Here is a 12,307-nt window from a genome sequence, read left to right on the forward strand (position 1 = left end):
AATCTCTGCCATTTGGGTAATAAAATGTTGCTCAATTAAAGCAACAGTGCGCCACTCAGCCGGACAGTGAGACAAGCACCTTGAATCACAGGCTTTTGCCTACTTTTAATTTCAACTGACATACTGCTGAAGACCTGAGAGATTATGGTACTTTTGCTTTCATCAAACAAGATTAATAGGAACTGCTGGCGTCCTCTCCTGTGGTAGATGGTTCGTCTTGCAGGGGAAGTCAGAGTTGGAAATGACATCACAGCAGAGTTAACAGTGTTCCAGCACAAGTTGGAAAGACATTTAGCAATACCAGTTCTACCCATTGTTAGCAATACAAGCTGATAATGCATCATGTGGTATTTTTCACATACAAACATGGTAGCAACATGTCCACAGATAGAGGCAATTTAATAAGATTTTGGAGTTCAGGGTTCTAGAGGTTCTTCTGACAGAGTGTGTTCCAGATGAAATTTCCAACTAGGAATTAGGAAATTCTCATCTCCTGCTTCAAATGGAACATACCACAAGGATACGTGAACACAGACATCTACGCACTATGTCCCGCATGGCCACTATGTAAGCTACAGCCCCAACTGCAGTTATTCAAATGACATCAAGTAAAGAACCCCATAGATCTGTAATTATGTAAGTTGTAAGAGTAAGTAAGCTATGCAACGAAGCCAACCATATGCAACTAAAGGCCGTCAACGAATTACTGAATGAGAATGGGACCCATTCCAGACTGATGTAACACTGTCATAATCAGTGAAACGTCATTACTGAAACACCATGGTCAATTAGGACATGCTTTCCTGAGACGATCAAGCGAGTGCCGTCTGAGGACTCTTCAAACAGCAGGAGGCTCTCATCAGAATCTGCTCCAAACAGGGTGTGTATGAATCATAGCTTTGGGCAACACTTCTGAGACTGCAAGGCAACCTCTTCATCAGGATAAAGGCCAGCTGAGGGGCTGACGGCTGGTTCTGAATAAAAACCCAAAGTTTATCAGCAATCCTGGCAGCCAAGACCCTACGTCCAGCAAACATTGGAGCAAAGGAAAAAAAACAGGTTAGCAGATGCAGCCTGAAGCATCGATAGATGTATGAGGCTTAGAAAGGGCTCCTTAGCCCTCCAATCCATAGCAGCAGACAACGACCAGCATCTGGCTGTAGGAGTGAGCACAGCCCTTATTTACAGGGTACAACCACAAGGCCACTGGAGGTCTATTATCTGTTCCTAGAATCCATTATTATCTAAGCAAGAAAGACAATTCATGAGATGAAATACAGCGGACCATCTCTGAGAAATGTCTACCTTGAGATCACGCTATGAGACAAAGGAAGAGAATGAAAAAAGTGGATTGAACAGGGGATTTTCAAACAAATGCTCAAAACATAGTTAAGCAGGCGAGTGAGAAACAATAATTGCAGGAAAGGAACAATTAGGGGGAGGCATGAATTTCAGCAAAAAACTCCAAAAATAGATGCAGGGGAAGCAGGGCAAAAATGTTGAAAATATGCTGGACTCTCATATGAGACCAGGTCTGAAAAAGCAGAGGACCTTCTAAGTGTGCACAAGCAAAGCAGATAAGCTGTGTGACATGGCTACACCCACCAGCTATATTTACAGTAAAACCGCACTTTTAATCTAGTGACCTAACTAGGCAGGAACGAAGTATAAACCCACAGCACCAGCTGCGAGGGGAAGGGGAGACAGAACGGACAGAACGGTTCCCTCGACGACATGGAGAATGCCTACAATTCCCCCCCCCCCCGGCTGGAAAAATAGGACGAGTGCGAGCGGCAAAGGGGCATGATGACCCAGCAGGGTCCAAAGGTAAAAGGTCACAAAACGAACCCCCAGCATGCAAAAACTTGCCGGATGAGATACTTCCTGCTCCCGTCTAATGCAGAACATGAAAGCGTCGTCCTGTACACTTCAGACACGCAGGAACCCTTGACTATTGAATAAGTTCTTGCCCTCTTAATTCCTTAATGCATTTAACAAAATAAAAACCTTGACTTAGACGAGGAGCGTCACTAGAGATTTATGAAAAGGGAGCCTGTACAGAGGGGGTCTGATTTTAATGAAAATAAATGAGAACACACTATTTAACCTAATTGGTGTACATTTATTTGGGGGTGGTGAGCTTACACCCCCCCCCCCCAAAATAGTCCTATTGATGCCCCTGACTTAACCAAAATATCTGTATAGGTATGGTAGGGTGGGAGGTCAGGAGGGGGGCGAGATTGTGGGCTTGTGGGAATGTGAGATTGTGGGAATGCAGCCGGTTGCCGAGGTAAAGAGGCATTTTCTGACATTTAATCTGGATCTGGAAGCATCTTCGGGGGCTCGAACTCTGCTGGAGGTTGGTGCCCCCCCGGCCGACTTACAAAGCTAAGCCTGCTAAGATGCAGCACGATTATGCCAGCAGAAAGATAAAGCTTACACATAATAAAGAACCCAACCCTCCCACATAAGCAACTGGGGGGGGGGTCAAAGTCACCCCACGCGCTTCGACTCTCCTGGGTGTTACTCATTCACACGTTTTAAAAACGCCCCGTACGGTCGATCATCCACTCAAGGTCATTCACTTCCTGCCAGCAGATGGTCAGCCATTTTAAACATGGGGGGGGCGGTTACCTTAGCGGCTAGGCGCTTCACGACCCCCTCCCTGCGCCTCTGGACCTCGGGGGTTCCGGGGCAGCTGCCGTCCCGCAGCGTGCTGGTGATACTCGTGGGAGGGGCAGGCTGGGGTGGCTGGCTGAGGGGCAGCTGTGCACTTGCGTCACCACCTGGAGGGTGAGAGCGGAAATCAGGGCGTTATAGGGGACCGTGACACAGGCCCATTCTGTGCCAAAGCTAGACTCCATAATTAATTAAATTCAATTACTCAAAAACCAGTAAGATACCATTCCAGAACACAGTCTCCAAAGCTATAATGGTTTCTATCCAGCAGACGTCAAAAGGTCCGTAAAGCGGCAGTTACACATCACGCCTATGTCACGTGCGATTGTGGCGTCCTACAGGAACCGCTAAGTCAGCCACTCAAGGTCCCCTGACCTGATCCCCCAAGGCGGCAGTTTGTGACATTTATGTCTCCATGGCTACCCCAGCGTTCTCCTGCCGACATTTGAATCGAACCTGTTAATAAAATTCTAGGAAACAGTCCTAAGTATATAAAACTCCCCAACCTGAATGGAGTCGATTCCCCGTCTCCCCCCCTACATGGTGATGGCGCAGCAGTGCGTGCTGGGTAATGCTTGGGTGACATGCTGATGGGAAGGGGGGGGCAGCCTTACTTCTTGGTGAGGCCCCGGGGCTGTTGGAGGCGATCTGCCGCATGCGGCCCCCGTGGCAGCTGAGGGCCACCAGGCGCGACACCACTGCCGTCTTGCCGAATCCCACACCAGCGGCCAGCACAGCGCCGCGGCCCTCGTCCCCCTCGGCCGGCCGCAGCGCCTCCTCCAGCCTCTGGAAGAGCCAGTCGCGGCCCACGAACACCGAGTCCGTGGTGATGCTGGGCACCTCGAACAGCAGCGGCTTCAGCATGATGTCCACTGGCTTATAGGGCACAAGCCGGGCTGGAAAACACACACACACACACACACACACACACACACACACACACACACACACACACACACGGGTGTGTCACTAAGGAAGCCTGTCTCTCGTACACAGAGCTCCTGAAGCATCAAGGCAGGTTGATGGGGCAGAGGATCTTAATTAGCCCTTAATTAGAGTATCTTAATTAGTCCTTAATTACCTACCAGCACAACATGAGTCCGATTACACTGGTTAAATCACTTGACTATTTGAATGGACTGAACCATCTGACTGTTGACACAAAGTGGCTTTAATGCAGCATTGTGAATTTTACAGACATTCCTCACACGCAAAACTAAACAAGAGATTAAAACCAATCACAAAACTAACAAAACTAAAATATGTTAAAATATGGTTCCTTAATGTTTTATTTCAGAGAGTAACTTGCTAGGACAGCATCGCTGACACACCGCTGAGGTCAGCACTGAAGACGATGCTTCACCGGTGAGTTTGGCAATCTGCTTCAGGCCTGAACATCTGCTGAGTCCGCCGGAGTGACCCCACCTCACCCCACTAAACACCCCCACAAACCTGCTAGCATCCTAAGTGCCTGTGATGAGGAGGTCATCAGTTCAAATCCCATAGTGGGCAAGTGATTTCACCATTAGGCCTTAACCACTATTGCTCCAGGGACTGGCGGACCCTCCACTGTGTAGCTTTCGATAAAAATGTCGGTTCAATAAAGAAACTGTGTTCGTAATAGTACTTCCACACTCCATCCACCTTTCCCTGTTGCAGCATGAAAAAGCAAAATTTTTACTTTGCGTTCTTAAAAAGCTGCCCAGTCGACAGGAATGACTGTTGTTCTATGTGGTTTTCCAGTAGAATCGACCAGAAGCCCCAAACTAAACGTCTTAATTACATCCCCGAGCCGATGGCAGCTCACAGAGCCAAAGGAAATTCAAAATGCCCCCCAACCACTTCCACAACAATTAACCTGCCTATCAGTATTAGCGGTGCTTAATTTCTCAGCTGAGGCTGCAGCGGCACTGTGGGTGGGGTACCTTTGGGGTCCTGCGGGGTCCTGCCTCCGGTGTTGTGCCAGGGCAGCCGGATGGACGTCCGCAGGGGCGTGTTGCGCTGCTCATCAAGGTAGCTCAGGTCCTCTAGCTTGGTGGAACTCGTGGCTGCAGAAGGAAGCGTTGGAAGAGTGATTGGGGATGGGGGGGGGGGGGGCGGGTCATGGAAATCACCAGTGTCTGGGCTATGGGGGCTACCCCCTGAACCTCATTCCCAGGACCGTCCAGCCATTGAGAATGGCAGCTGGGTACATACACATATACTCACACATGGATATACACGCACACACGCATACACTCACACATGGATATATACACACATGCACATGGATACATACACGCACATATATACATACATACATACACACACATGCACAGAGGAGAGAGGAACCAGGCCATCACATGCACATAGGAGTGAGGAGCCACAGACACACATATAGCTACACACACATGGATATATACACACACACACACACACACACACATATACATACATACATACATACACACACGTGCACAGAGGAGAGAGGAGCCAGGCCATCACATGCACACAGGAGTGAGGAGCCACACACACGCATATAGCTACACACACATGCACACAGAAGTGAAGAGCCCGGCCATCACACGCAAGGGAACATGTGAGAGAGGAGCCTGGCCCTCACACTCTGATATAACCTGATATACAAGCTCAGAGAGCAGCCTCAAAGCTTAAAGCTGGTTCATACTTCTCTGTATGAGTACTAGCGGACGTGTCTGCTGAAACGTTTATGACGCATTTGACGTCACCGTGCTCCTCCGCGGACGAACGCCTGCTGCACTATACGTGTGTCCACGCGAGTGTGTACGTACAGCTCTGGGCACGCTGCGCACGATCGACCCGCTAGCACTTTAAACACCAACATGTATGCTGTTCACCAGTGCTTAAAAACCCTACAGGCTATTTACAAGGTAATATAACTGTTACATTCAAGTATGTGCATGTGTGTGCAGACATCTCATGAATTTCCCACGCCAGCCAACTGACTAATGTTGGCAACCTTGTAAGTTGGCTCTCTGAATGTGTAACACACAGAGCAAACGAACTGAAACCTCACTGCTGTGGTACGTGTGTCGGGTGAACGTTTCCGTGTACGTAGAGTGTATGTACATTTCCATGTACGCAGAGTGGATACGCGAGTGTTGCGCCTGTGTGGAAAGTATGAACCTTTAGAGAAAGGTGGGATCATTAATGGCTGACACCAGTAGCTGGAGAAGATCTAAGGCAAAGATTCCAAAGGAGAATTCCCATTTATCTTCCTGGCACACGGACACACGGATGCACACGCACAGACACACACACACATGGATATGGATACACGCGCACACACACGCTGTGCTGGGCGCTGAAACAATCAAATCACCATGGCGACCCAAAGGTTCTTTTCAAAAGAAACACAAATTTCACTCTGCAAAGGCAAAGTGGGGGGGGGGGGGGGTCACTCACTTCCCCAACTTATCTCAGAGATTAAATCTGAAACAGGCCTTCCATAGAGACACGGACACAAAAGAAGCTGGCTCACTCGTGCTGAACTTCACGGTTTCCAGAAACGGACCCAGTCACTCCAAATATCCCCCCGACATTTTCATACAAAAAACAGAAAGCAACACCTCCCTGACTGTTGCCCACCCTCTCCCCCAAAGGCACGGAGACCTGCTTTCATCCCACGGGAGATCAGAACAGCAGCACACCCTGGATTGCCATCCTCCCAACAGCACTGTGGCAACCTGTTTGCACCCCAACAAAAAAAGGGGGTGGATTAAAAAAATTTTTTTAAAAACGTGAGAAGAGCAGCTACTTACATGCGGCGGGCAGCAGGCGTGACGGACAGCGGAGCTGGCGCTCAGGAGCTCCCGTCCTGAGGAGGAACAGCTAAACGCGCGCCGCCTGGCCAAGCCCAGGAGGAGCTCCACGGGAAAAGCTCAGAGACACACAGCGACCGCTCCCATGGGCCGCCGGCGGCAGCGTAACCACTTCGCAGAGCGGACTTGGCACCTGCCGGCCACCAATGTCAGGGCGTCCGCGGCATTAGCATGCAGAGAGTGAGCGGCAGCGGTAGAAGATCGAGGGGAGGAAGTAGGGAGGAAGGGAGCGGGGGGGGAGAGAGAGAGAGGGGGGGGGGGCCCTATGATTTTAAGGAGAATGGGAGGCACGAGGAAGGAGAAAAAAAAGATGAATAAGCGGCAGGAACATGGCCGAGGTTTGTGGGCAGGAGCAGCAGAATCTGAATGGAGCGCTTGGGGCAGGCACACGCACTGCCCCCCCACACAGAGGTGGGATCAAGAGCGGGGGGGGGGGAGATGGAGAATGATAAAGAGGGATGAAAAGCAGTGGCGGGGGGTGGGGCGGGGGGGTAATCTCAAAGGACGCGTGTCGATTGTGCCCCCCCCCCCACAGACACACACACCAGTCAGGCCTCATGTTGGGGGGGGCGCCCCTGGATTACCATGCTCACCACATCATCTGCTCTGTGACTTTATGACCAAGTGCTTCTGCCTTAAATTATATTACTGTTTCTCTATATAGATATCAGCCCTGGAAAACCAGCAGGACAAGGCAGGGGGAGCGACTTTTGTGATAATTAGCCCCGAGAAGTGGGGGGGTAGTGCTGTGAGGTAAAGCCTCCGTGTTTCAGTGGCCGCCCAAAGTCTGCTTAGGTCCAGGCCGGTTCTCCGTTCTCCCAAATCAACCCTGAACAGATGTTTCCTCCCTAATGGTACTACAGGATCTCGCCCTCTGTTCTTTGTCTTTGGGACACCATAATGCAACTACTTCGAGAGGCAACATTATGCAAGCAAGCCACAAACCAGCAAACCAGATTACACGCGGAACCAAACAAATAAGAAAAAAATACTGCACCCAAATGTTTGAATTTGAAGTTGCAATGTAATTAGTATTTACTGCATAAATGAAAACTGTGCACAGCATGTACCAGAAGGTTGCTCATCCACAGACACACTTTACACGTGGCCATAGCCGGTCATCCTAAAAAAGGGACTGTCTAAGCAGAGGATCACCCCAAAGCCACGCCCCGCCAGCGAGGGTAGGGTGTGGATTAATTTCCAGAAACTTCTCCACCACAATAAGCCCCGAGATGACAACGCGTCGGCTTGCACGGAAACTGCACTGAAACCTCACCGTGCAGAAATCTCATAAGTCAATGTTTGTTTACATACCAACACTCGTATGCAGGTGGCATATATAAGCTGGGTCAGACAGTCCTTACTAAGGGTTAAGTGCCTTGCTCAGGGTCCCAATGATGACATCACTCAGCCAACCCCGACTGGGATCCTGACCCACTAAGCTAGAGTGCTCCCCTACAGTCCATTCAACTAGGCTTCAAATCCTGGCAGAGGTTGCCATTTTCCTGCAGCCGAAATGAATAATTTATTCACTAAAATCAATTCAGTCGAAGCAAAGAACTAATCCCAAAGAGCCGCCTGGCGGCCTAGACACACCAGTGCTGGGGTGAAAATCACATTTACATCCGTAAACTGTCATCACCGCTCCATGGCAGCGTGTGCCAGCTGTCTGAAATCTCTCACTTCGCCTCAAATTACATTATTACTGTGTTATTTCCTTATCGAGTTCCCTGTTTAGGGGGTGGCATTTGCCCCCACCGCACGGGAACAGCAAGTGCAGTGCCAAATGGGGTACGGAAGTCCTCCAGCGGCACCCCGCCCCCCATGCCAAGCTTATTTGGCAGCTCGGCGAGCCTGAAGCCGTCGCTCGAGTCTAATGCGGCAAACGGCGACAGATGGTGACACCACGGACAGGGAGACTCTGCAGCCTTCCGGATCCTTCTAGGCTGGCACTCATGACAGAGACGAAGCCAACTGCAAGAAACGGGCCCATCGGGTCACACAGCACCCCCACTAACGAAAAAAACCCTTATCCAGTCCCAGGTGTCACCTCTAATGGTACAGAACGTTCCAGAGACAGCGGGGGGGGGGGGGGAGGGTGTTTAGACGGTGATTAAGGTCGCCGTCGCAAATTTGGGAAGAAAAGCATCTGCTTGCGTTACGTCGTCGCTCAATCCTACCAAGCGAGAAGACGTTTGCTTTATTGCTCTGGAGGAGAAGAAAGACTGTCATGGCCGACAGGGGAAAGCCGAAGAGTATCTGGGCAGTGAAGCAGAGACAGGAAGGCCAGGGACAGCTCAAAGGCCCAGCATGTGAAGTCAGGAAGCCACATGGCGTGTGATGCAGGTCTGGCTGCTTTACCTGCTCCTGCGGATTTACACAACTGCTGGGACAAGACATGGATGCAAGAGAAAAGTAAACGCTGACTGTACAGGATGCAGAAGTGGGTTTTGTTAGTGTTGGATTGGTTACAGGCTCAGCATTTTACTCGCACGGCACCAGTGAGCCGAGCCACGGGCCAGGGAAGCAGATAATGCAGCTGCACCCCCCACCCCTGCACGCTGACGGCTACACATCACTGCAACACACACACACAACCTAGCAGTCCTCCCCAAGCAGCCTTGCACCGCGGCAGAGCATAAAAGCCACAGCGCTCCCCTAAAGGCCCGTTCTGGCGAGACAACTGATTCCCCAGCAGATTTACAGAGAATCGCTTGGTCGGGGGGGGGGGGGGTGTGCTGATGTGCTTCCCAGCTCAGTTTTCTGTTTAGGCATAGACATGGCCTCCCCCCCTCCACATCAGTAAGCAGTCCCAGCTTGCATCAAGCGCATCCAATTCACAGAAGACAAAGTGAATATGGCCACCGTGCCGTTTTATTTCATGTGTGATCTTCTGCTGAAGGGCAAATGCAGAAGGCTTGGGGACATAAATACGCCTTTGAAATCTGCACACTATTCCAGAGATAATGAAGCACCACAAATATGTCACCGATCCTCAGTTTATGGAGGGCCTCTCTCCTTCCTCTCTTCTGGTGTAAACAGACCAAGCAGCACAGGAATATGTGCCATATTCAGACTGTCCCCAACTCGAAACCTATGCGCGCCTTATGACGACTTGCATATACAAAGAAATATTAAGTGGCTACGTTTAAAACTAAATCTGAGTGCTGTGCGATAGCTGGAACGGCAACTATACTACATGACAGCACGACCATATCCGTCTCATTGTCACACCTAAAATTCTGATGATTCCAAGTCTGTATCCGCCTACTGGAATGGGGACCAGTCATAAGCCAGGAACAGTCTGTATAAAGGGGCATCCAGCTTTGGCTCTGAAATGTTCCGGACAGATCCCCCCCGACTGGGATTACTACTCATCCCAGCCGATCTGTTACACGCCAGGGCAGCATTTACATGCACGGCTACACGACCCTCACAGACGAGACCCTGGCAGGACTCCCATGACCGGCTGTCATCCTCTGTCCATATTTAAAAGCCGTAATTACATCCTTAGCAAAGGTCCTCAGCCTGTGCTAATAAAGAGTTAGCGCTTTAGTGAGGGAGCCATAAGAATAAAATCTAAGTAACCATCCTCCCGGGTATAATCTGGTAAACTTTGATGCAGTAGTTAGTGTATAACAACAACCTGAGGACTTCATGTTATTAAGCGCTGTAGACCGGCAGTCCCTCCGGAAGCCTGCGAGCGACTGAGGTGTCGGCTTACTGATTGATGCCGCCAGCGATACCAATGACAGACAGAAAGATGCGACAGGTGTTTAGAGCTCATTTGGACATGAGGGGGCCGGAAATGTTGAATTGCAATTCTGCTCGGATCTTGGCATGTCAACGAGGAATTGGGCCTCTTTTTAAACAAAGAAGTATACATTTCCAAGTTACGATGAAAACTTTGCGAGTCTGCAAACCAGTAACTATGAAATATACACAACACAGAATACATGAAATCCAGATTAAACAGGGGACCCAAAGGAGGCAAGAAGCCTGCTGTCACCACTGACAGTATCAGCCGTACGCTGGGAAGCCCCCCCTTCCCCACACCCCTAGAGCCGGCTAATGTCAGCTTCATACTCCGCGTGAGCGTAAGGGGTGGGACATCACGGCTGCCACTGATGAAATAATTATTGACTCTGCAAGTTGAAAGCAAGGCTGGCCTTAATTATTCGGCTTCTCTTTTTTATTCCTGTCCAGGTGGGAGGTCTAATTACCCAGAGCGGTCCTATGCGCCCCCCCCCTAAGGCTCTATGGCAAGGCACTCACTGATGCTAGAGAGGGCAGAACAGGCCAACTTTGGGCAGAAATCAGAGATGCGGAGAAGGGAGCCTGCAGAAAGTCGGCTACAGCAAATCAGTGTAAACAACGAGCGAGTGCAGCGAGCCCAAGGAATAAGTGATATGGGAGATTCACAATCCACAAGGAGGGTCAGCACACGCGACGGGAAAACAAGGACCGGGACCGACGTGACAGGCAGCGCTACTCGTTCCAATGTGACAGATAAACCAAACTCTTCCCAGGAATACAGAAGCCTGACTGCGGAACAACAAATGACCTAAAAACACAACCACACATAGCTGTAAATGAAAACATTCCTTACAGGTTATGCTGACTGACCACAGCTGGGATCGGGCTGCATCAATAGCAGTCTGCTGTCTTTGTACTCTTATCTAAATGCTAACGAGCACTCGTGCACGCAGCCAAAACAAACATGCCACCACCAGTGCTACCGATCTGCATCCCAGGAATGTTTGCCCACGCAGGTTAAGCTGCTGTGACTCGGAGGGGCAGGGGGGGTGGGGTGTGTTCCTCGATGATCATTCCTACCATCCTGCTCACAACCAACCGAATCCAGCAGGTCCCTTGAAGGACACTGCCATCCTTGCAAACGTCAAGCAAGCTGGCCTCCACTATTAAAGAAACAGCTGGATGGGACATTTCTGGAAGATTCTACCCCGAAGCACCAGGCGCTCGCTTATCCCCAAGGCATGCTTGAAAGTTCAAGATGGCTGCCGCACTATCAAGCAATGTGACCGATGGTCTGTTACGCCCATTCCCCCTGCTTTACACCAACCTGCAACGAGAAACCACAGCATTGATGACATCATTATGGTGTCTCTGATTGGCCTCCTGGTCTTCTCTGCCATATTACAACATAGAGATGATGTGCGATAGGCTGTGAAACACTGTTTTAACTCCTCCGGAAGAACATGGAGCGAATTGGGCTCATTGCTGCCCAGGTCAAGATATCATAAACACAAACCCGTGCAACAGCTGGGTCCCAATTCCCCACACCCGTCCCCCTACCCCACAAGAGCTGCCCCCACCCCCACCCCAGTCACAGCTGTGGAGTACCAGAGGGGAGTCCAACACTACCAGCTGTTCCAGGCAAGTATGTCTACCCTCTGTGGCAGTTTAAGAAGCCCCAGTGATTGCCGGCAAAACATCCCCATGCCTGTCACTGTCCCTCAATCCACCGGGGGAGCGTCTGCCCCCAGCCTCACAGTAAGGCCTCCTCCACGTCGACATTACCCACTACCAGAGGTGGACATTTCAAGGCCAGAAAGTAAAATTCCAAACCAGGATTTTGTTGCAACCAACCAGATGAGTATAAAGAGTCAGTCACAAAGTACTCAACTGGTAGGTTGAAACAAAATCCCGGTTTTTACTTTCTGCACCTGAAATGTCTGCCCCTGCCCACCACAATATAAACACCGCGAACATGCCAACTGGAGGGGCCACCACACAGATCATTCCGGAAGGTGCAACGCGATGATTCA

At 50.3% G+C, this 12,307-nt stretch overlaps 1 protein-coding gene across 2 annotated transcripts in view; it reads right to left on the minus strand.

Moving 5' to 3' along the window:
• The window catches only part of LOC125750822 (protein TANC1-like), a 93,648-nt gene that overhangs the window by 25,280 nt on the left and 56,061 nt on the right, over positions 1 to 12,307 (minus strand). For both annotated transcript variants that reach the window (XM_049029145.1, XM_049029227.1), the window contains exons 8-10: positions 4,605 to 4,727; positions 3,294 to 3,575; positions 2,635 to 2,786 (exon numbers count right to left, since the gene is read on the minus strand). In XM_049029145.1, the coding sequence (XP_048885102.1) occupies positions 2,635 to 2,786; positions 3,294 to 3,575; positions 4,605 to 4,727 (557 nt within the window). The remainder of the gene's footprint in view (positions 1 to 2,634; positions 2,787 to 3,293; positions 3,576 to 4,604; positions 4,728 to 12,307) is intronic.

Source organism: Brienomyrus brachyistius, chromosome 1 (genome assembly GCF_023856365.1).
Source record: "Brienomyrus brachyistius isolate T26 chromosome 1, BBRACH_0.4, whole genome shotgun sequence".
In the NCBI taxonomy this organism is placed as follows: domain Eukaryota; kingdom Metazoa; phylum Chordata; class Actinopteri; order Osteoglossiformes; family Mormyridae; genus Brienomyrus; species Brienomyrus brachyistius.